This window comes from Pteronotus mesoamericanus, unplaced genomic scaffold (assembly GCF_021234165.1).
Source record: "Pteronotus mesoamericanus isolate MK-2021 breed Mesoamerican mustached bat unplaced genomic scaffold, CSHL_Meso_final contig_48, whole genome shotgun sequence".
Lineage (NCBI taxonomy): Eukaryota > Metazoa > Chordata > Mammalia > Chiroptera > Mormoopidae > Pteronotus > Pteronotus mesoamericanus.
The window spans coordinates 3950016-3975770 of record NW_026555180.1 but is presented as its reverse complement, the minus strand read 5'-3'; the positions used below and the strand labels follow the sequence as shown (position 1 = coordinate 3975770).

The following is a 25755-nucleotide window of genomic DNA, read 5'->3' as shown; positions in this document are numbered from 1 at the left end:
TGCCCAAAGCAATTCATAGATTCAGCACTATCCCTATTAAAATATCAATGATGTATTTCACAAATATAGAACATTTCAAAAAGTTTATATGGAACTATAAATGACCCCAAATAGCTGTACCAATTTTGAGAAAGAAGAACAAAGTAGGAGGGACCACAATACCTGACATCAAACTATATTGCAAGGCCACTGTAATCAAAACAGTCGGATACTTGCATAAGAATAGACACATAGATCAATGGAACAGAACAGAGAGCCCAGAAATACACCCATGTCTCTGTGGTCAGTTAATATTTGACAAAGGGGGCAGAAGCATAAAGTGGAGTAAAAACAGCCTCTTCAACAAATGGTGTTGGGAGAGCTGGATGGCTACATGTAAAAAATTGAATTGGATCACCAACTGACACCATACACAAAAATAAACTCACGATGTATAAAAGACTTAAATATAAGTCACAATACCATAAAAGTTCTAGAAGAAGACACAAATAAAAAATTCTCAGATATCCCACACCGTAATATTTTCACAGATATGTTCCCTAGAGCAAGGGACATACAAGGAAGAATAAACAAATGGGACTTCATCAAAATAAGAAGCTTCTGCATGGCTAAAGAAAACATCAGCAAAATGAAAAGGGAACCATGTTGCGGGGGGCGACACGTTGCACATAGCACGGGATGCTTCTGGATCTGAGGGTTACTGTCCAGAGCCAGCTGATGAGGGAGCCAGGCTCTGAATTCCGCATAGCCCATCCTGGGTTTTCACAGATGGGGATAATAAACATGAGTCATCGCAAACACTTCTCTGTTTGCCAGGAGAGGGGACATGGTTCTTCCCTCCAGGCCAGAAGGCCCCGAGCCCACATCTCCAAAGGCTCTAATTGAGAACCATATGCATAGGGGTATACAGCCAAGCTCATCAATCAATGTCAAAAGACCATGTTTACAAAAAACAGACAGAAATCAAAGATAACAAGTAGTGGAACACCAGCTATCTACCTCAGGTTAGGGTCTGTGAATAATGTAAATCTCATTCCCAGTATGATCTGGTTATCATAGCTTTTGATGGAAGAACAAAGCATTCTTAGAAGAACTTACTTCTAGGCCTGATTGTCCAGGGAACAGCCTGATCCAGTTTAGGGCTGTACCTGCCTTTAGTATTGTTTCAAGCCTGAGTCAGGTGGGCCGGGCAGAGCCACCAAGAGATAAGGAGGCTTCTTTCAGATAGAAGGAGGACTCCAGCCATATCCAAGCTCAGCTAAGGGGTGCAGGCCTTTTGCCCTTCTTCCATGTCCTCCCAAGCCCTTGCCCCGCCGCCCATGCTGGCTGATGTCTGTCTTAGATTGTCTCCCCTTGCAAGAGAAGTTACCCGTCATCAACAATGACCATCACGGGGCCAAGCAGGCCCCGTGATGATATGAGGGAGGCAGGGGCTGCACCTCTGCCAGGGGGACTGGTTTTGTCTCCTCAGTGGCTTGTTTTCCCAAGGCCTCCTTGATTAGCTCCAGCCTTGGGGCCCTCTTTCCTGTCAGATAGGCTACAGTCCCTGAAACTAAACAGGACGGTTCCTAACATCTCCCTCTTTTTTGTTTGTCAGAGTGGACATTGAGGTGAGTCCCACAAAACCAGCTACTTGTTTTTTCCTCACTTTATATCTATGAAATAGCTTGTAAATGCATCACAAAGCACAGAAGACAATAATGATCAATAAAGATCTTGCAGCGCCCATGACCCATACATGGAGGTTTATACCCTCAAACCAAGTCTTAGGATTGAACCATTGCAAATTATTATGAAGAGTATGGAAAATTTCCTGCTTAGAAAGTCTCTTAATGTCCTGAAGTTGCTGACACAGCTCAAGCTGGAGCTGGTCGATCTGGCCTTTCAAATTGGATGAGAAGGCTCTTCTAAGGCAGTGTTGCATTTCCGCTCAAGGGTGTTGACTGGAATTTCATTCCGTTGGTGTGACGCACAGCTTGGAGAAGCTGGGATCACAGGTGAGCTGCAGCAGGTGACAATGGCAATCTGGCATTCTCCCAGCCATATCACAGCTGATTAGATGTGGTGTTTCCATCTGGTTTATTCAGACTGGTTGCACACAATGGTCCTGTTGGGACTTAAATACAAGCATACCCTCTTCCCCCAGGTTATTAATTCTACTGGTCACTTACAGTTTCATTTCCTAGGGGGTCCCTATATAATATCAAAGGATGAGGTCCTTCATTGGGCTTACTCTTGTGGAAATGTTTCTCTATTGGAGTATTCAAAGAATCATCAAAATTAAGAAAATTATAGATATATATGGCTAGCATTATTAAATTTTTAGTAAGTTTTAAGTAAATTTTTAGGAGAAGACTCCTGACTTCCCCTTTTTTGCTTGTTAAGGACAGTCTCAAAGGTCTGATGAACTCATTCCACAATGGTTTGACTGATAAGATTATAAGGAATTCCTGTCTTCTGCTGAATTTCCCATATGTTTAAAAATTCTTGAGTTGATCTTGCCGTGCAACCTGGGCCAATATCAGTGTTGGAAGTAGGCTGAGATTGCAGGCCTCAGGGCTCAGGCACAGCTGAAAAACCATCTGAGTTTAAAAGTGCCACCTTTTTTTCCTACAGTTTTGTTGGAGAACCAGGTACCCTGCTGTTAGGATTAGCAAGTTAATTTTAATTACCCTATTGTTCCCAGGATTTAGTATTTTCCAGGTCTAGAATTTTATGATGTTTTAAAAACTTGTATACTTACTTTTCATTAATTCATTTTCTACTTTTAATGTTCTTCCTTCTCATGCCACACATGGATGTGGCATACATATATATTTTTTTTTTTCCACTTATTCCTTCATACAATTCTCCTTCACAATCCTTCATTTCCTTAATTCCTTCTTAATGGCCATAGCCAAAATACTCAATTTCTCTTACTGCAGCTGCTAATAGCAAGGCACAATGTTGCATGCCTACACTCTGGCAGGCTTTAAATGAGTTGACATGACGTTAAATGGTCATTAGGTTGATAGAATTGAGAACGCTTTATAATTATTATTTGCATCCTTGTAGGCTAACTGTAATAGAAGAGTTTCAGTTGCTTTATTTATTTACTTATTTATTTAGATTCACAAAATTTAAATAATTAAATTCTATTTATTATAAAATTTATTATAAAGTTTACTAGTATTTACTTATTTAGATTTGCAAAATCCAAATAGTTAAATTGTATTTACTTATTATTATAAATTGTATTTATACTGTTACCTATATTTATTACTATTATTACTTTTATATTTATATATTTCACACATATATTATGTATAAAATATATGCACATATATACGCATACATATATAAATATATACTCATATATATTTATATACTTATTCCTTATTAATATTATCATTTTATTATTATTATTTAACCTTTACCTAAGAACTATGTTATGAAATAAATAGCGGGAAAATTAAAAATGAAGCAAACTAAGTAAAGAAAAGACATAGTTAAAACCTGAAAAAACCAACACATTCCACTCAGGGCTAGAAGCAATTGATTTCTTAGGAGTCCCCTGCCTCAGTTGCTTTGATATGTAAAGGAGCCAACGTAGTTGTTATCAAGCTCCAAGTAAGAAGATTCTGATGGCCAAAATTAATTCCTTTTTCCTGAAGCCAATTTAATTTCTCTTTTACCTTTTTCCATTCCTCAATATCTAGTGATTCCTTGTCAGGGAATCACTAACAGTATTCTTTCACTGTCTGCTGACAACCCGCAGGCTTAAGAAGCTGTTGAACAATCTAAGATATACTGGCTGCTCTTTAGAGAGACATGAGCCCATTTTTGTGGCTGGGAAGTCTTTTGTTCTTGTTCTCAGGCTCCAGCTTTCTCTCATCTCCGCCCCATTTTTTATTCTATAAACCTGTTCTGACTAATGGCTAGGGATTGAGAAAATGTGCTCCAAGTGCAAAAAGGCTTCCAAGGGTGTCACTCCTTGGTTACCACCAATGTTACTTTACATTTGAAAAGCAGAGGGAGAGGAGAGAAAGACCTGGAAAAAACTGCACTTTTTTCTCCAAGCTAGATTCTTGCTTTCTCCTCACGAGAACTAAACCTAGGTGGGAATGTGCCGCAGGGATGGGACTGTGAAGGCTTTTCAAGTGTTCCTCTCATTGCATGGACTTTTGTTCCGGCTGGCGGGAGTCCTAGTGTTCTGTCCTGGTCCATGCCCAGCTTATCCTTTCACGGGAGACTTTTAGCAAGGTGCTGCTCAACCTGTGCCTGCAAGTGGCAAAGATTCTCAAGGGAGAGAAAGCAATACTGCGAGGAGTTTTTGGATTCAAATTGAACTGTCAGATGTTATCTGAAGGAGGGAAAAAACAGGACAGAAGATTGAACTGGACCCAATGGCCTTAACAAATGGGTGCGAGAGATGGCCCTAAAAGAAATAGCCCTCCCCTTGACACTACACACACCCACAGCCTGACCACCAAGCAATGGTGCTGCTGAGTCCCTTACCAGGTATGAATGGCGCGCCGAAATTCTTGTCTGGTAGGTATGTGGTCCGTGATGGTGGCTCGCAGCCGTTGGCTGATCCAGGTCCTGAGGGTCCCTGTACAGGCGCCAGAACCAACCATATGGGAAAATATATTTACCAATGCTACCTCAGACAGGGTTTGATCTCCAAAATATAAAAAGAACTCACATGATTCCACTCCAGAAAGACAAACGACCCAATTAAAAAATGGGCAAAGGACCTGAACAGACACTTCTCCAAAGAGGACATAAATAGGGCACAGAGACATATGAAAGGATGCTCATCATCAATAGCCATCAGAGAGATGCAAATTAAAACCACAATGAGATACCACTTCACATCGGTCAGAATGACCATCATAATACAAATCAACGAACAACAGGTGCTGGCAAGGTTGTAGAGAAAAGGGAGTCCAATACACAGTTTGTGGGAATGACCACTGGTGCAACCACTGTGGAAAAAGAGTATGAAATTTCCTCAAAAAGCTAAAAATGCAACTGCCTTTTGACCCAGCGATTCCACTGCTGGGATTATACCCTAAGAATTCCAAAACACCAATTCAAAAGAATCAATGAGTCCAATGTTCATATCAGCACAATTTACATTAGCCAAGTGCTGGAAGGAACCTAAGTGTCCATCAGTAAATGAGTGGATCAAAAAACTATGGTACATTTACACAATGGGATACTAGGCAGCAGAAAGAGCGAGCTACTACCCTTCACAACAGCATGGGTGGAACTGGAGGGCATTATGCTAAGAGAAATAAGCCAGGGGGTCAAAAACACATACCGTATGATCTCACCTATAAGTGGAACTTAATCAACAAAATGGACAAGCAAGGAAAATATAACCAGCAACACTGAAAGAAAAAAAGAAACCGACAGTGGCATAAAGGAAGGAAGGAAGCAGGTAACAGGGAAAGGAAGGGGAAGGGTCAAATCAAGGAACATATATAAAGTACCCATGGACAAAGCCAAAATGGACAAGGATTGAGGAGGGGAGAAGGGGGTGGGTAGGGCAGGGAGCGTGGTGGCAGGAAAATGAAGACAAATTAAAAAAAAAGAAAAAATTAATAAAAGTTGTATTAAATAAAAAGACAAATCAATTCTGAGGAAATAGAGGTGGAATAGCATTTAAACTCCACTGAAGCTTGTATATAGTATTTTTCCCAATAAAAACATAAGTGGATTCTAAAAAAAAAAAGGAATTATCTAATAAAAAGTTATTTACTAAAGTCCTTTTATTTTGACACCCATATGCCTCAGTCCATATCTCCTCATCTACTAAAATGAAAGGGATCAAACTAGATGTTTGCTCAGATCCCCTCCAGATGGTTTCTTTGTCAAGCAAGTCATGTCCATGCAAAAGTTAGCCTGTAAGATACCTATTAGAGAAAAGTTTGATTCCAGCTAAAAAAATTTTAAAAGATTTTGTGTAGGTCATAGTTATTCTGAAGTGTGTCAAATAAAAGAAAAACAAATCTGGATCTAAGTAAAGAGAGTTTTATACAAAAGAACTATTGCATGAGAGAAAAAAGGGACTATTGCAATAGAGGGAGGGGGATTGTTGTAACAGGAAAAATTCACACAGACTACAGGGTCTGCAAGTATCTCCCTGGTTTAAAAGCAGTTTTTAAAATATGACTTTTGACCTCCAAATTTACTAAAAGTTACACTCAGAATTCATCTGCTTTTAAAATAACTATAGGAAAGCAATATCCTCAACGGAAGAACATCTTCAATTAAGTTTAATTATTTGAGCATAAGCATTATTACTTAATTTAAAACAGTAAGAGCCTGGTAACAGAACTCCCAAATAGAAAAGAAACATTAGCCATGGCACCCCTCAGCCATTTCCAAGTGCAAATCCCGCATAGAAAATGCCAGCTGGTGTTATTCTAAGGAAATCCCAAGTAACCAAAAACAAGTATGATACCTCACAGTGAGTGACCTCAGAATGTGCACCCACACACTTTCCTTGAAGTGCACAGTGAGTTCCATTCTTGAAGAAGATCTGGCTGGCACTTCCTTTGTTGCCCTGGCACAAAGTTCACCAAGACATTAATCTGATCCACACTGGAACATCTCCTCCCATAATAAAATTCACTCTCCAAAAACAAAGCAAACAGTGATGTGGAATATAAGAAACTAAACTCCAGCCATGGTCAAGGGCAGTAAGAGATGACAGCAACTCAGAAAGAACACTCTGAGAGAACGTTCTGTAAGAATGTGCACCTAGGCGTCCAGGGAGGTACCCCTGACATAAGATGTGACGCTGGCAAGTCACTAAGCAACCTGTACCTTGCTTCTTCCCTCTCCGTAGTTAATAATTATACCTGCTAATACATTATTGTCAGGGTCAAATGAGGAGTGTATATGAAAAGTATTTTTTAAACTGGAAAGCATAACCCTTATGATTCTCAGTTTCTTAAAACATAAGCCACATTTTGATTAGCAAAAATATCAGCACTTACTTTAATGATCCTTGAAATTTTGAAATTTCCAAATTATGTTTTTTCATTTTCTTAATCGCAAATATTAAGTTTTGCCCTGGCCAGTGTAGCTCAGTTGGTTCGAGTGTTGTCCTGGAGTGGGATTGATTCCTGATCAGGGCACATACCTGGGTTGCAGGTTTGGTCCCCAGTCGGGGCCCATGTGAGAAGCGAACAATCAATGTTTCTTTCTTTCTCTCCCGCTCCCTCCCTACCCCCTCTCCTCCCCTTCCTTCTTCCCTCCCTCTCTCTAAATCAATAGGCATTTCCTTGGGTGAGGATAAACAAATAAAAATAAAATATAAAACATTAACTACGTTTTTTTCAAATTATATACACATCCTCTCTGAGATACAGGTATGCCTCTGCCTGTTCAGGTGGGTATCTCCCCCTAGTCTGCTTGAAACTCTCTGTCCTCTGCTGATGGAATCTTGGTGGCATCACTCAACTTGCTGCCACTTGACTGCTTCTTGTTCTGTTTTCCTTCTCTCCCTCATTTCACTCAAGACCGTGGGACAGACTTTGCTAGAAACAGGACTACTTTGACTTATGCTGTCATATACAGAATCACAAAGCTACTCATTGCTTGGGAATCCAAACTCATATCTGTAAAGACATGAATGCTATTCAAAGACAATGTATATACAAAGGTTTGATAAGTTTTCATAAAGCTTCTGCAATTTTGGCCCTACTCTTGGTAGGATGCCACCCTGGGTGCCTTTTAAGCATGGCAATCAAGTCTTCTTAGTAACCAAAAAAGACAAGGCACCACACATATCAATTAATTGACATTAAACGATCAAATTATTACATAGTCAATTTAACTCCTGTAATGACCTAGGCAGATAATCCAGAGTCCTGTCTCGGTTTTTCTTCTTTCTAAAAGTATGGCAAAGACAACAACTAACTCAATGTTCAGGGCCATGGTAAAGAATAAAATGTCAATAATAAAGCAGTTAACACAGCAGTAGCACTGAGAATCACCTACCAACAGGAATAGGGCATAATAAATATCTCAGAGCCTGGACTTGTTAACTGCAGGACAAAGCACAGGCTGCAACCATGTGACACAGAGACAGGGCAACAAAGTCACCCTGTTCTTCCAGGGCCCCAAAGAGTTCTTCACAGCTTAGGCATCAATTCAGTCAAAAGCCAAAGGCCAACCCACCCACAAGCTTAAGTCCTCGCCCTTTATCATCTGCCTGGTTCCTCCTTCCTCTCCTGGCCCAGACTGGGAACTGGCTCCTGGGATTCACTGTCCGTTTTCCATATACTAGGTCCTTGGTTTCTACTTATGTGCCAATCAGTATAGATCTGTTTCAAAAAGAAAGCCAACATGCAATCAGATGTTTCTTTCACAGCCTTTAAAAGGAAAGAAATTCTGACACAGGCTATGAAACTTGAGGACATTATGTTAAGTGAAATAAGTAAGTCACAAAAAGACAAGTACTATATGATTCCACTTGCACAATGTTCCTAAAGTATTCAAGTTCATAAAGAGGGGAAGTAGAAAGGTAGTTTCCAGGAGCTGGAGGGAGGGAAGAATGGAGAGTTAGCATTTAATGGGTACAGAGTTTCAGCTTGGGAAGATACAAAGAGTTCTGGAGATGGATGGTGGTCATGGTTGCACAACAATATAAATACCACTGAACTCTACACTTAAAAATGGTTAAGATGGTTAAGTTTTATGTTACATAAATTTTACCACAATAAAAAATATTTTTTAAAGGAAAAAAAAGCAAGATCCCTGTTTTGCAAGTTTTTCTATTGCTCAATGGTCCTGATGGCTCATTACATAGCTCCAGACGCAGGCCCTCACACAGTCCTAGAATATCCCTGCCCTGACTTCTCAGAAAGGACCCAAAAAGACTTCCCTGTGATTCCATATACCACGTCCTCTCATTATGTTTGGCAGTGAGTCTTGATGGCCCTGGCCAGGTAGCTCAATTGGTTAGAGCATCACCCACACACACCACGGTTGCAGATTCAATCTTGTGCCAGTCGGGGCACATATAAGAGTCAACCAATGATTCTCTTTCTTTTTCTTTCGTTCTCTCTCCCCCTCCTCCCTCCCTCCCTTCCCCCCTCTCTAAAATCAATATTTTTTTTTTTGAAAAGGAGTCTTGACCACCAAGCCCCTTAACTTTTTTCCATAGCTCACCACTCATCTGTTCCTCTACTCTTTACTGAATGCCAGGCTCTGTCCTCCGCACTAAAGGGTCAGTGGCAAACATGACTGAGGAAATTTTTATTTTCAGTAGGGAAGCAAGCAAAAAATACAAAGGAAATGAGAGTAGTGATAAGTACTGGAGAGACCTGAATGCCAGAACAGAGATAGCAGTTGGCAGGGTGTCAAGGGAGGCCTCTCTGAGAGGAATATCCGGGCTCTGATCAGAATGACAGGGCATGCTCCTCTGTCCATGTCCTTCCCAGCAACTCACAGCCACTATCTCACATGCGTTGCCCCTGAAGCCAGCAATGCTTATAAAGCCTGGGTGTCTTTGGTCCACATGAGTTAAAAAATAATCATAATAGTGACTTATCCCTTATCTACTTCCAACCACAGTCATCCACAGATCTCTGTTGCCAAATAGTAATATTGTTCACCCATAAAGTTATCTCCCTACATCTTTCACTTCTGCTTAAAGAGGAACAGAAAAGAAAAAACAAAGTTCGCCTCAAGGCTCTCCTGTGTCTCACATCATTGCCATGTGCATAGCCAAAATCCAATGAAAACATATATCATTCTCACAGGCCAGGCTTACTGTTGCCACCCATGTCCTGAGCCACCCAGGCCCTTCCTACAGTTCTCGTTTTACTTTATCTGAGACTTGAAGCCCTGGGCAGGGATCCTTTCTCAATGTTCAAGACAATAAAATATTAAGTATAGTGAGTCAATAACACAGTGTAAGATGTCCATGTAACTCCTAAACAGGCCTAAGTACCTAAATCAATACCACAAGCCCTGTACACAAATACCTTCACCATTCTCTGTTCTTTAACCCAGGAAAGGCTGCACTGACAAGAATAATCACTTACTCAGGGGACCTTACGTGGTCCAGATGACAGAAAAAAGTAAAGCATCTACAGACCTGCCTTGGGGAATAGTATAAACTGCTGCAACCTTTATGGCAAGTAATTTGGAGATATGTATATTTCTAAATATACATTCCCTTTGATGCAGCAATTCCTTATTATGTGCTTTTCAAGGGTCCTGCCATATCTCGTTTTCCTAATTCTTGTTCCATCTGTACCTGCCCATTTCCACGTTGCTGTCTGTATTCCCCAAGGCCCTGGAAAGCCAGATGGAAGGAGAGTCCCTCTCACATTAACCAAGTAATCCTGACACCAAGCACACGTCTGCTATGGGGTAGGCATCAAACATTTCAAATACGCAGACGTTGGGGACTACAAGTGTCCTGGAATATTAAGTGTTTGGGTGTTCATTTAAGGTTTTTAAATACTTTAAACATCAGAAACAATTAAGTAGCTAATAAAGGACTGGGTGAGTAAATTAGGCAACAACTATGAGGATGGATGCTATGTAGCCTTTGAGAACTACATTGTATCATTGTGGTTTCAAGGTGCTCCAGGAACCAGAACTGTCAGTGTCAGTGTCTCAGGCTACAAGGACTCAGGAACTGAGCAGAGTCCCCACACTGCTGACTCCCCAGAAGCCAATCTAGTGAGGAGACAGACAGAAATCCAAATATCCCCATCAAAGGCCTCAAGTTCAGAGCAAGACCAACTCTTTTGCCTGAGCAGAGTGAGAGGAGAGAAATAGGACAGAAATGGGAGAAAGGAATAGGGTCTTGCGCCCTTCACATCCCATGTCCCGTCTAGCACACACCAGTCCTCTTCTCTGTCCCCAAAACACAAGTTAAAAAGTAACACTCCCTATGTTAGTGCAAATAACATAGGGTTGGTTCGGGGGTAACGATGTCCAAGCATAACCAAGATGAGGAGAAACACAGAGTGCTCCAAGCAAAACACAGGACAGCAACAAAACAAAGGAGAACAATGTATTCCAGAGATTCTGTCCTAGAAGAAAATGGAACAATCGAAGAAGCACAGCAAATTCTCACAAATGCTCCATGCTCCCAAACAATATTCAAACAATAATATTCATATTCAAACAATATGAATAAACATGAATAAAACGAGCTAAGAGGTGAGATGGTAAAATAACAGAGATAAGAAGGGAGATTACAGACCTAAGGAAATGAACTGAGGGACTAAACAACACAACAAAATTAGTAGTAGGTTCAAAGCAGCAAAGTGTGGAATACACAGCTGAAAACTGTATTATTCACCTAGAGGAAAGCATTGAACAGCATGGAGACTGCAATTGAAAAAGATAAAGAAAATCAGCAAGAAGTGAAAAGCAGACCATATCTATCCAACATAAAGTGCTCTTGAAGTGCAGAATCCAAGCAATGGAATATGCACTTTAAAAATATAATACATACACAGAATCGTATAGGAAAAAAAAAAAAAGCCTGAAATAATTAAATAATTCAATTTGCATATTGAACAAGCACACCAAGTTCCACAAAAATTTAACACAACGTGCTTAAGGCAGTAACAAATTATAACTATGTTACTAAACTTCAACAATAAACACTTAACCCAAAAGGCAGGAATAAAATCAAATCAACCTGAGATTTCTCCCACTGCCATGTTAAATACTTAAAGGTGCCAGAGATACAGCCACTAAGCTCTAATACATGGCCAGAGACTATCATACCCAACCAAGTTGTCATTCAAGTCCAAAAGCAAAGGACAAACATTTGCAAATGTGAATCGTTACTGGGGGAAGACAATAAGAATCTAGCCCATTAAGAGATGAGCCTATATAAAAGATACCTGAATGAATGCATTAAATTAATTTAAATAGAGAACTAAGTCAAACAATGATGAAAAGCAAGGTTCAGAACAGAATTACAGTGTAAAATTAATAATGGAACTTTCCAAAATAAGAAATTAGAGAAGAAGGCAGAAGAAGAATGCTGGCCTCCTTGTCCTTCAGAACGATGAACACTGTCAAGGTTTGAAACACTGTTATAAAAAGCCACAATTCTAACCTTGTAATGCTTTCAGAAATCTCTCCCTTAACTTTAAGTGAACCTTTTAGAAAATAAGCTCTTGTGTTAAAAATTTATTTGAAGTTAGCATTTCTTTGGTTTCACTGCAGCTTCTTTTATTGAAATCAAATAAAACCTTAATATTTTTATGAGAAAATAGCACTGTCAGGCAACTTGCTTTTTTATAAAGGCACTTTTATCCCTCTCCATAGCTATCCTCATACTGTCTAAATGCATTATAAAACTGCCCGAAATGATGTGAGCCCTTTGTAACCAGAGGTCAGCTGGAATGGCTAGTATGTGGGGCCAGAGATCATTTCTGCTTTGTACCTTTCAGTGTCAATTGATGTCTTTATGTTGGGCACCGTCCTGCCTGGTTTCAGTAACTGTAGCCTTGCCGACAGGCCAGAAGGCCCCAAGGCTGGAGCTAAGCAAGGAAGTCTTGGGAAAATAGGCCACTGAGGAGACAAAACCTGTCCCCCTGTCTCCCTCACATCACCCTGCTTGATCCCAGAGGATGGCTGGTTAGTCAATGACAGGTAAGACCCCTCAATGGCAGAGGCAGCCTAAGACAGGCAGAGTCACATGGGAGCCATCAGGGAAGGACTTGGGGGACACGGAGAAAGGGCAAAGACTCTCACCCCTCAGCTTTGTTATGGCCAGAGTCCTCATTCTATCTGAAAAAAAAGTCTCCTTGTCTCTTGGCTGCTCTGCCCAGCTGCCTGCCCAGTCAGTGAAACAATCTAAAAGCAGGTACAGCCCTGAACTGGACCAGGCAGTTCCCAGGGGCAATTGGGCCTGGGAAAAAAAAATGCCTTCGATCTTATAAAACTTACTTTGCTACCCTCAAGTTAACTAGCACTGATGTTGGGGACCACTTTGTGAGGCACTGGAAACTGCAGCCCTGCGAAAGAATACATTGTATACACTGAAACTTGCTCTGCTTCCTACTGCCCTGATAAGAAAAAAACAGGTGTCTTACTTCACAGCAAGGAGATAATTTCTGAGCCTCATAACTGTGCCTTAATGAGCATCTGGCACCAACTTGTCTGATGGACCTTGATTTAAAACAAACCTCTGTATTTTTTCAATTTATTATCTATAGTCTTTTGATGCATATTGATAGGCTTTCTATGCATGCTATATACCCCTGCGCATATCATTCTCAATAAAAACCACTTTGAAGGAAGGGCTCTGAGCATTCTCCACTAGAGGGAATCGCCAGCTACTTCTCCTGACAGGAAAATTGTGTCTGATACAGTTTATTTCCCCATCTGTGGTGATCCAGAGTGGCTCTGCGGGACCAGAGCCCCTCCCTGCTACATCTTTATATTGAACATGCACCATTTTTTTTTAATCATTTTATGCAAATACAAACTGATTTGTCTTAATTTAAAAAACAAAACAAAAAAAGACTGGAGAAGAAACATGCTAAGGTGTTAACAGCAGTTAGTAGTGAATGGTGGATATGGATGACAATATCCCTCTTTTTATTTTTCTGTATTTTTCCCCCCAAAAAGATTTCAACATTGTAAAAGAATGTGAGGTGATAATGAAAGTCTATGGTAGCTAGCAGTATGTTAAGAGGAAAAGCAAAACCAAAAAAAAAAAACTCTATGTGTATATGCAGAGATGTAGACAGAGAAGTGATTCGCAATGGATAAAGAGTTATAGATGATTTGTTTTTCCTTTTCTCTTACCTATTTTTTAATTTCTGGAAGGTGAGCATTTACTACTTGCGTAATTTTAAAGATACCTCTTAGTTTTGGTTTTTAATAAAAGGGGCTTCTCAGATATGAGGATTCCTGGTTCCTGAGGCACTTGAGTGGTGAGGGGGAACACTGGTGGGTGCCTGCAGAAGGGGCTGACCCTAGATGGACAGGATTAGAAGGTTATACAAAAATTATCAGAGTGCCCAGCAGCCAATGATTCATTGCATGTGTGGAAGAAGGGAGTGAGGACTGCCCCATGTCAGACACAGCCCTCAGATATTTCCCCCATCACAACAGGTGTATGTACCTAGGAATATATTTATGTTAAACACAAGATTAAGAAGCAAATGGCTCGATTCATAGTCAACAATATACAGAAGCCTGGAACAACATACTACTCAAAAGCCTGGCATGTCCCAGGTAAGTTGTCCAAGCTTACTGCATTTATGTGCTTTTGATGGTTAAAAAAGAAAGAGTTCAGAAAAGCAGATGAAGCTCTAGAAGGAATTTACCTTCAAGCTCCACTAGCATGCTCAGACCTGAAGGTTTGAAAACTCCAACTGGACTAAAATTCACCCATGGCTACAGCCCAGTAAATATTTGATCCACTCAGTAACTTACCACATGCTATAGGAGAATAAACCTGGGACCCAGGGACTTGAAGCAGAATTCGAAATGGAGCCACCCGTGCACTGGAATCAAGCACTGTGTCCAGAGCACCTACCAGGCGACCTTAAAAAGAAAGAAAAGAAAGGGCACCTCTGAATACAGGGACTAACCCAGCCAAGCAGCCTACCCGTTCAGATTTTCTGTTAAAGTAGCAGCCCCTTTATCCAGCAGATGGCTTTAAAAACCCCTCAATCATCTACAATTCAGGAGCAAACCAGTAAAAAGGCAAAAACTAAGCAGCCTAAGGAATAATTGTTATAAAAACCCATGCACCCTTTCCTCCTTCTTTCACTAAAGTCATTGAATGGGACATATTGAGGTTGTTGTAGGGCATGGGGTACGGGCAGTTGGAGCCTGAATAACATGAGGAAGAAGCCTACCATGGAGAGAACAGTGGTAGCAACAGGAGGATTAATCAGATAAGTGAATATTTTAAGAATGACGGAAGTCAGGTTTCTCAGCGTTGGAGAAAGAAGGGAGTTGCAAATATGGAAAGAAACTAGAATGAACATTGTGGTATTAAGATAGCAGTTGGACATAATGGATGCATTTGGGAGTGAACTCATTTTTGTATGGTAGATTTGTATAAGAAAAATAGTCAACATGTCAATGAATAGCTGTGTAGTTCCTAGCTCTGTCCACTGAGAGCTTCTCAGAGTAAACACCCTGTTAGCAGTGAGCGCACCTGGCCCCAGATTTTGGCTTTTAAATACCATTCCTTATGCACTGACTGGTGTGACTCAATGGTTTGGGCATCATACTGGAAACTGAAAGGTTGCCAGTTCAACTCCAGTCAGGGCACACACCTAGGTTGTGGGCAAGGTCACCAGTTGGGAGCGTGCAAGAGACAAATGACTGATGTTTCTCTTGCACATCAGTTATTTCTCTCCCTCTCTATATCCCTCTCTCCCCTCTCTTTAAAAATAAATAAATACAAGCTAAAAATAAATAAATACTGTTCCTTATTGGAGGAACCAGGGATCCTTGGAGAAATAGTCAATTCCAGGGCTGGAGCAGGAAAAATACAAGATGAACTTGGGTTATTTTATTGTACCAGAAAGTATAAAGAATAAAGGAGACATGTCCAGAGGACACAGGAGCCAGCCTGAAGGGGCTTCCACTGGCCAAATCTAAGACACTTTGGGCACCAAGTATGTATGTTCTTATGGAATTAAACTGGAAATCAATAACAGAAAGATCTCTGGAAAATCCTCAAATATATGGAGGTTAATCACACTTCCAAATAACACACGGGTCAAAGAAGTCTTAAGGAGAGCTTTTAAATATCTGAACAATAAAAATGAAAATGCAACTTAGAAAAATTTGTGCAACTCCACAAAAAGCAGTGCTCAAAGAGAAATTTATAGCAACAGATGTATAAAGAAAGGACTAAGAATCAATAATCTGAGCTTCCCCAATAGGAAATGATATCCAAAAAAGAGCAATTTAATCCTTCACAACAGCATGGATGGAACTGGAGAGCATTATGCTAAGTGATACAAGCCAGGTGGTGAAAGACAAACACCATATGATCTCACCTATAAGTGGAACCTAATCAACAAAACAAACAAGCAAGAAAAATATAACCAGCAACCCTAAAAGAAAAAAACAAACCAACAGTAACCACAGGGGTAATGGGGAAAAGAAGGGGAATGGTCAAGTCAAGCAACATGTATAAAGGGACCATGGACAAAGCCAAAGTTGGGAAGGACTGAGGGTAGGAGGTGGGGGTGGGTGGGGCAGGGGAAAGTGGTGGCAGGAAAATGGAGATAACAGTATTTGAACAATAAAATAATAAATTTTTTAAAAAGAGCAATTTAATCCTAAAGAAAGCAGAATAAAAAGCAACAAAAATGAAAATAAAAATATAAAGAAAAATTAATAAAACCAAAAGCTGTTTCTTTGAAAAGATCAACAAAATTAATCAACCTCTACTTAGGCTAATGTAAGAAAATGGAGAGGAGCTCTAATTGCTAATATCAGAAATTAAGGGAGGGGGTCATCACTAGTAATAGTAAAAGGATAATAAAGAAATTCTACAAATGGCCCAGGCTGGGTAGCTCAGTTGGTTAAAGCACTGTCCCCATAACGCCACAGTTGTGGGTTTGATCCCCAGTCAAGGCACATAAAAGAACCAATGAATGCATAAACAAGTGGAACAACAAATTGATGTTCCCCCCAAAAAAACAAATCAATAAATTAGAAAAAAAAGAAATACTTTTATGAACAACTTTATGCCAACTAATTTAAAAACTAACATGAAATAGACCAAATCCTTGAAAGACACAAATTACCAAACTCACACAAGGAGAAGTAAATCTTTTGAATAAGCCTGTATCTATTTTAAAAATTGAATCAGTTAATTTGCCAAACAAGAGGAAAAAAGAAAACACCACATCCAGACAGTTTCACTAGTGAATTCTAATAAATGTTAAAGAACACAAGAAAATAATCTCCATAATCTCTTCCAAAAAAAAAAAAAAAAGGCACAGGGAACACTTCCTACCTCACTCTATAGGACCAGCATTATCTTAATACCAAAACCAGATAAGGATGTTACTAACAATAAAGGAAAACTACGAACTAACACCTCCCAGTAAAATCCTTAACAGCCCTGGCTGGGTGGCTCAGTTGGCTGGAGCATCATCCTGTACACCAAGAGGGTGCAGGTTCAATTATTGGTCAAGGGCACATACAAAAGGTGCAGGTTCAATCCTAGGTTGGGACATGTACAGGAGGCAACCAATCAATGTTTCTCTCTCTCATTGATGTCTCTTTCTCCCTCTCTCTCCCCTCCACGCCCTCCCTCCCTCCCCTTCTTCCTCTCTCTCTCTAGAGACATCGAATATGTCCTCAAGTGAAAATTCCAAAACAAAAAAATCCTCAACAACATATTAGCAAATTAAATCCAATCATGTGCAAAAAGAAGTATACCCCATGTACCAATGGGACTAACTCCAGGTATGCAAGGCTGGTTCAATATTTCAAAATCAATCATGGCATATTACATATACCACAATAGGCTAAAGAAGAAAAATCACATAATCACATCCATTCATGCAAAATAAAGCATTTGATAAAATCCAACATCCATACATAATGTTTAAAAAATATGCCCAAACTAGGAATCAAGAACTTCTTTAGCTTCAAAAAGAGTATCGACAAAAACCCTGCAGATAAGATCATATTTAATGATGAGAAACTGGACATTTTCATGCTAAGATGAGGAACACGGCAAGTATTCAACATCATATAGAAATCCCAGCTAGTGCCATAAGACAAGAGGAAGAGCCCTGACTTGTGTGGCTCAGTTGGTTGGTCCTCATCCTGCAAAGTGAAAGGTCACCAGTTTAATTCCCAGTCAGGGCACATGCCTAGATTTCAGATTTAGTCCCTGATCAGGGCCCATTTGAGAGGCAACCAATTGATGTTTTTCTCCTTCTCTTTCATCCTCCCTTCCTCTCTCTCTAAAAATAATTTTTTTTTAAATTTTAAAAAAAGAGGAGGAAACAAAAGGTACACAGAAGGAAAGGAAGAAATAAAACTGTTATTGTTCACAGATGACATGCTTGTCTTTGTAAAAAAAAAAAAACCAAAAAACTCAACAACAACAACAACAACAACAACACCTTACGGAAATAATAAGTACAAGAAGGTTGTCATACACAAGATTAATATGACAATTGCTTTTCTATATACCAGTGATAAGCAATTGGGACTTGAAAATAAACTTAATACCACTGACAATAGCAAATGTTATTTTTAGTAGGTAGAAATCTAAAAAAAGATGTGTAGGAACTATATGCAGATAATTTTTATCGATTTCTAGTTAAAAAATGTCAAAGATCTAGCTAAAGACATGTTCCATATTTATGAATTAAAAGATTCAATGTTAAGATGTCAATTCATCCCATCCTGATTAATCTACAGATTCAATGCAACCCAATAAAAAACCAAGTAAGCTATTTTATAGATATTGACAAATGAATTCTAAGGTTTATATAAAAAGGTAATTACCTAGATGACCAACACAATACTGAAGAACAAAGTTGAGAACTCATACATTTTGAAGACTTACTAGAAAGCTACAGTAATGAAGACAATATAGTATTAGGAAGGGGCGAAAGGAGAGACAACAGGGACATCTGCAATCATGTCAATGATAAAAATCAAGAGAAAGACTTTTTGCCAAGATGGAGGCATAGGTAGACATACTTTCCCTCCTCACACTACTATAAGAAGGATCACAACTAATCTCAAAATAAATACAACCAAAAATGCCAGAAAACTGAACTGAATGGAAGTCCAACAACCCAAGGGTAGAAGAAGAAATATTCATCCCGATGGAAAAAGGGATGGAGACAAGGAGCCAGGGCGAGAGGAAGTAGTGTGGCAATGGCAGCAGGAGGCCAGTGGAACAGGTGGTCCCACATTTGCCTGTAGCAAACAAAAACTGGGAGGGACACCTGGGAGCTAGCCATCCCAGCCCCAGACCAAATTGTGCAGCACAGGGTTCCAGCAGCAGGAAATAAAGCCTCATAACTTCTGGCTATAAAAATCAGTAGGTGTTGGGGTGGTGAAAGAAATGGCCAGTCTCTCAGGAGAGTCCATTTAAAGGACCTGCATGGCCCTAGAACATACACAAACCCACCCACTCTTGGATTCAGCACTAGGGCGGCAGCTATAAGGGCTCCAGTAGCATACTAGAAGTAAAGGAAGTGACTGGGAATGGGGCAAGAGTCAAGCAAGCAAGCAGCATTGTTCCCTCTCAGATCCGTCCCCCACATATAGCACCAGAAAGTGATATAAAGGTTGCCCTACCTTGGCAAATACCTAAGACTCCACCCCTTAAAATGTAACAAGTGCCAAGATGGAGTCAACGCAGCTCTACCCAATACACAGAAACAAACACAGAGAGGCTGCAAAATTGAGGAGGCAAAGAAACATGGCCCAAGTGAAAGAACAAATCAAAACTCCAGAAAAAGAACTAAGCGATAAGGAGATAGCCAACCTTTCAGAGACAGAGTTCAAAACACAGGTGATGAGGATGATTAGAGATCTCACTGAGCACATCAAATGCATAAGGGAAGAAATGAAGACTACACTAGGTGAAATAAAGAAAAATCCACAGGGAACCAACAGTGAAGGGAAGGAAGCCAGGGTTCAAGTCAACAATTTGGAACATAAGGAACAGAATAAAGAAACAAGAATTCATAAAAACAAGGTGAGAATAAGACAACTCTGGAACATCTCCAAACAAGCCAACATCCAAATCATATGGATGCCAGGAGAAGAAGAGGAAGAACAAGAAAATGAAAATTTATTTGGAAACATAATGAAAGAAAGCTTCCCAAAAATGGCAAAGGAAATAGATATACAAGTCCAGGAAGCACAGAGTCCCGAACAGGTTGGACCCAAAGAGAGCCACACCAAAAAACATTAAAATGCCGAAGGTTAAAGATAAAGAGAAAATCTTGAAAGCAGCAAGAGAAAGAGTTACCTACAAAGGAGCTTCCATAAGACTATAGTTGATTCTCAAAAGAAACTTTGCAGACAAGAAGAGACTGGCAAGAAGTATTCAGAGTGTTGAAAAGGAAGGACCTGCAATCAAGATTACTTTATCCAGCAAAGCTATCATTTAGTATCGAAGGGCAGATAAAGTCGTTCCCAGACAAGGTAAGGTTAAAGGACTGCCTCATCACCAAGCACTTACTATATGAACTGTTAAAGGAATTTATTTAAGAAAAAGAAGATTGCCCTGTCTGGTGTGGCTCAGTGGACTGAGTGCTGGACTGCAAAGCTAGGGGTCGCCCGTTCGATTCCCAGTCAGGGCTCATGCCTGGGTTGCAGGCCAGGTCTCCAGTGGGGGGCCCATGAGAGGCAATCACAAATTGATGTTTCTCTCCCTCTCTTTCCTCTCTCTCTAATAATAAATAAATAAACAAAATCTTTTAAAAAAAGAAAAAGAAGAACACTAAAATGACAGCAAACTCACAACTATCATCAACTGAATCTAAAAAAAAAACAAAAACTAAGCAAACTACTAGAAAAGGAACAGAGCCATAGAAATGGAGATCGCATGAATGGTTATCAGCTGGGAGGGGGAAGAGGGAGCGTGGGGGAAAAGGTTACAGGAATTGAGAAGCATAATTAATAGGTATAAAATAGACAGGGGCATATTAAGAATAGTATAGGGAATGGAGAAGCCAAAGGACTTCTATGCACAACCCATGGACATGAACTAAGCGGGGGGAATGCGGAAAGGAAGAGGGTACCAGGTTGAGTGGGGCAAAGGTGAAAAAAATTGGGACAAGTGTAACAGCATAATCAATAAAATATACTTAAAAAAAGAAAAAGGAAAAAATTTTGAAAAAAGAGAAATAAGATAGTGTAATATTGACAGGTCAATGGAACAGACTAAAGAGCCAGAAACAGACCCATACAAATACAGTCAAACCTCTATTCTTGACCGTCGTGGTTCTCAAACAATCCAGTTCTTGACTAAATCATTCACAGAAAATATGTCTCAGTTATCTAACAAAACTTCTGGTCTTGATTCTCTACCCAACAATCCTTTCATGCTGTTACCTATATTATCAGTCACGCGTCTCTGAGGCAAAAAACAAAGTAGATTTGGTTTTCAAACAAACTGCTTCTCGAAAAGGTTTCTGAAATGAATTAAGATCAAGGTACCTCTGTAAAGTCAACTGATCTTTGACAAACAATCAAAGATAATTCAGTGGAGGACAAGACTTTTCAACAAATGGTTCTAGAACAATTGGACATCCATACGCAAAAAACAAAAAGGAAAGAAAACTCAGACACAGACCATAATGGATCATAGACCTAATTGTATAGTACAAAACCATTAGACTTAACAGAAAAAAATATAGGAGATAATCTAGATGACCTTGGTTTTGGTGATATCTTTTTAAAAACAATACCAAAAACATGACCCATGAAAAAAATATTGATAAGTTAGATTATGTTAAAATTAAAACCTTTTGCTCTGCAAAAGACACTTAAGAGAACAAAATACAAGCCACTAACTGGGAAAAACTGCACAAACACATATCTGACCCTAGCTGGTATGGCTCAGGTGGCTGGAGCATTTCTCTCTCACATAGATGTTTCTCTCTCTCCCTTCCCTCTCTCTAAAAGCAAAGAAAAAAAAAATGTCCTTGGTGAGGATTAAAAAATAAAACACATATCTGATTCAAAAAAAAAAAAAAACTGGTACCTAAAATATACAAAGAATTCCTAAAACTCAATAATAAGAAAACAATCCAAATAAAAATATGTAAAAGATACAAATAGACATCTCAACAGAAGATACACAGATAACAAATAAGCATATGAAAGCTGTTTGACATCATTTTTCAGTAGGTAATTGCAAACTGAAACAACAAGATACTATTAGATACCTATTAGAATGCTAAAAAAAATTAAAAAAAAAAATTACCTGACAATACCAGTTGCTAGCAAGGATGTGAGCAAGAGGACTCATTCATTACTGCTGGGAATGTGAAATGGAATGGCCACATTGGTAGGCAGTTTGTTAGTTTCTTGTTAAGCTAAAAATAGTCTTTTCATACCATCAGGGTATTCACCCAATACTTATGAAAACTTCTGTCCACATAAAAACCTGCACACAAACGTTTACAGAAGCTTTATTTGTAATTGCCTCAAACAGGAAACAAGTAGGATATCCTTTAACAGGTGGAGTAGGATTCAGTGGTAAAAAGAAGTCCTCTCTCAAGCCATGAAAAGACAACAAGGAACCTTAAATGCAATTGCTATGTAAAAGAAGCCCCCTTGAAAAAGGCTACATTCTGTATGATGTCAATTAACCTGAAAAAGGGGAAGGTAAAATTACAGCATGGATAGAAAGATCAATGGCTGCTGGGAGAATGGGGTAATTAGTCAAATGTGGGGCAATTTTGGGTGGTGAAACTATTCTGTATGATACTGTAATTGTAGATATACAATATAACACTATGTATTTGTCAAAATCCACAGAAGTTTAAGCACAAAGAATGAACCTTAATGTTTGCAAATTTTTTTTAAATCTTAGCAGGTCGAAGGATACCAAACTGAATGCGTAATGTTACCAAAAAAATCTAAGTGTATTACAAGTGTATGAAATAGAAAAGTGAAGGTGTTGGAGGGGAAAAAGTGTTGACCAAAGTAACTTTGGAAAGGAGTGGAGTCTATAGGAGGAAAGGCCAAAGAAGTGTACATGAGTACTGTACTCCACCAGGTATGGCTTAACAACTCTGATACTTGCTACACATGTATATAGAAATGAACAATTAAAAGAAAGGATGGCGGAGGGTGAGAGCCAGGCTTATAGCTGGAGTGAGAGTTTACAAATAAACAAGAGAGAAAAGTAAAAATGATTTATACATTAACGAATTAGTCAAAGATACAAGTATGAACTCATGTTTAGTTTACTATAGACACAAATGGATACATGTAGAAATACTTACAAACATTTGTATATACAAGGGTTAGCACATATGTGTGTATTTCCTTGCTCTGTCAGCTGAGAGCATAGAAGCAGTGAGTACAGCCAGCACCCAATCTCAGATTCTACCTTTTTCCGATAAAAGGAACCAGGGCTTTTTGGAAAAACGGCTGATTCTAGAACTGGAGCAGGAAATGTACATGATGAGCCTGGAGCATCTTATAGTAGCAGAAAGTAAATAGAGCTCAAACAAACCAACAGATACCACAGCATTGATGAGGGGAGGGGTAGTTACCTTTACAGTGGAGAAACCTGACAAACCAGGTGATCAAGATCAGTATCAACAGTCAAAAATCATGTTACTAGGACATACTCTTGATATGATGCAATAAGAATAGCATTTTACCTCTGTTCTTCCTCCCAAACACAATAACCCCAGTCTAATCATGAGAGAAATATCAGACCAATTCCAGTTGAGGAACATTCAACAAAATAGCTAACCAACACTCCTCAAAACTGTCAAGGTCATCAAAAACAAGCAGTCTGAGAAACTGTCACAGCCACAAGGTGAAAACACAATGTATGTGGTATCCCAAATGGGATCCTATAGCAGAGAAAGACCTAGAAATCTGAACAGAATATGGACTTTAGTTAATAATCATTGTATTTCTACCGCTGCTATATTAAAGTTATTTTAAAAATAGCAGCTTAAAACAAATGTATTATCTTAGAGTTCTGTGGTAGTCTGATATACATCTCAATGAGTTAAAATCAAGGTAGCAACAGGTAGGTACATCCCTTTCCAGAAGCTCCAGGCAGGATTCCATTTGCTTGTCTTTACCAGCTGTGACAGGCTATCCACTTCACTGGGCTCATGGCCCCTTCCTTCTTTTTCAAAGCCAGCAGTCCCAGGATGAGTTTATCTACACGGCCATCTCTCTGATTCTCTGCAGATTCCCTCTTCCAGTTTAAGAATGCCTGTGATTACACTGGACCCACCTGAATAATCCAGAATCTCCCATTGAAGGTCACCGATTACAACTTTATTTCCACCCACACCCTAAATTCCCCTTTGCCATGTAACCTATGCTCACCCATTTGAGTCCTTTTCTACCTACCTGTATATAAGTATATAAGTACACTTATATACTTATAAGAATGCTCTATACTTCTGTCACAATTTTCCTGTAAATCTAAAACTGTTCTAAAAAAATTGTTTTGGATTGTTATATGAGAGAGAGGAAGGAAGGAAGGAAGGAAGGAAGGAAGGAAGGAAGGAAGGAAGGAAGGAAGGAAGGAAGGAAGGGAAAGAAAGAGAGAAAGAGAGAGAGAAAGAAAGAAAGAAAGAAAGAAAGAAAGAAAGAAAGAAAGAAAGAAAGAAAGAAAGAAAGAAAGAAGGAAAGAAGGAAGGAAGGAAGGAAAGAGAGAGAGAAAGAAAGGAAGGAAGGAAGGAAGGAAGGAAGGAAGGAAGGAAGGAAGGAAGGAAGGAAAGAAAGAAAAGAAAGAAAGAAAGAAAGAAAGAAAGAAAGAAAGAAAGAAAGAAAGAAAGAAAGAAAGAAAGAAAGAAAGAAAGAAAGAAAGAAAGAAAGAGGAGAGTCAGGCCAGTGTTCACCTGCAGACAAGGGCAGGAGGTGGGGGTTGACCCTCATGTCTGTGCAAATAAATGCAAACTGTCCCCAAAGGAACCCAAGGAGTGGAGGGGCACTTAATCAGAGGATAATCCAGAGCACTCAGGCTGGAGCAAACCTGAGCACAAAGACTTCTGAAACAGAAGATGAGAGGGGTCAAACTGCAAAGAAGATACCAAACCAGGAGGCAGAGCAAAGTTCTCAGCAAGAAAACTAAAATGAGAAATGAAAATTTGGGAAGAAAAAGTTTTCATTGAATTTCTGTTGAATGGGCAAATGAACAAAAAAGGTTATCATGGTAAAGAATCCTTCAAAGTTATTAGGAAATAGGCTAAGTTGTCTGCAAATTTCAAATGAGCCAAAGACAAAAATACGTACATACATGTATACACATAAATAAAGCAAATATGTGGCAAAATGTTAACACATGGCTCCTATCAACAGGGTCCACAGCCCAACTCAGTCTGTCCTTTCATAAGAAAACTGAAAATAACACTTTCAGACAATATTTGCTAGCCAGGCTCAGGCTCAGGCTCATGAAAAAATAAATACTGATGTTGGACACAATGATCCTGTCTTCTTATTAATCACACAACCATCTCTGATGGGAGGGATGAAGCCACTAAGGTTCTGAGAAGGCAAGCCTCCAAGCCCGCATCCCTATCTGCTTGGGGACTATTTAAAGAAAGAGCAACAATTCTTTCAGAAATGCACCATTACCCACAGACTTACATCTCTATCTGCATCCAGACTGACTCTTCCCTCACAAGGCCAAACCGGTGCCATCTTCACAGGACACAGGGCAGCCCACATGCAGTTCTCTAATTTCCCCACAGCAGTTCCTGTTGCTGTTTTTTAAAATGGATTTGACCTGGCCAGGTAGCTCAGTTGCTGTTTTTTAAATAGATTTTACATGGCCAGGTAGCTCAGTTGCTGTTTTTTAAATAGATTTTACGGGGCCAGGTAGCTCAGTTGGTTAGAGTGTCATTCCAATACTCCAAGGTTATGGGTTAAGGTTAAGGTTCTTGTATGTACCTGCTCAGGGTACATACAAGAATCAACAAATGAATGCATAAATAAGTGGAACAACAAATCCATGTTTCTCTCTCTCCCCCTCCACCTCCCTCCCCTTTCTTCTGTCTCTAAAAATCAATTTAAAAAATTTTGTTAAAAAAGCAATACCCATCC

At 39.5% G+C, this 25755-nt stretch overlaps 1 protein-coding gene across 2 annotated transcripts in view; it reads right to left on the bottom strand.

Moving 5' to 3' along the window:
• TBC1D8 (TBC1 domain family member 8) overlaps positions 1–25755 on the bottom strand; it is a 143865-nt gene that overhangs the window by 79380 nt on the left and 38730 nt on the right. The window contains exon 2 of one of the 2 annotated variants that reach the window (XM_054578026.1): positions 14425–14535. The exons of the other annotated variant lie outside the window; for it this stretch is intronic. Within the exon in view, the coding sequence (XP_054434001.1) occupies positions 14425–14535 (111 nt within the window). The remainder of the gene's footprint in view (positions 1–14424; positions 14536–25755) is intronic. 2 annotated transcript variants of the gene reach the window in all.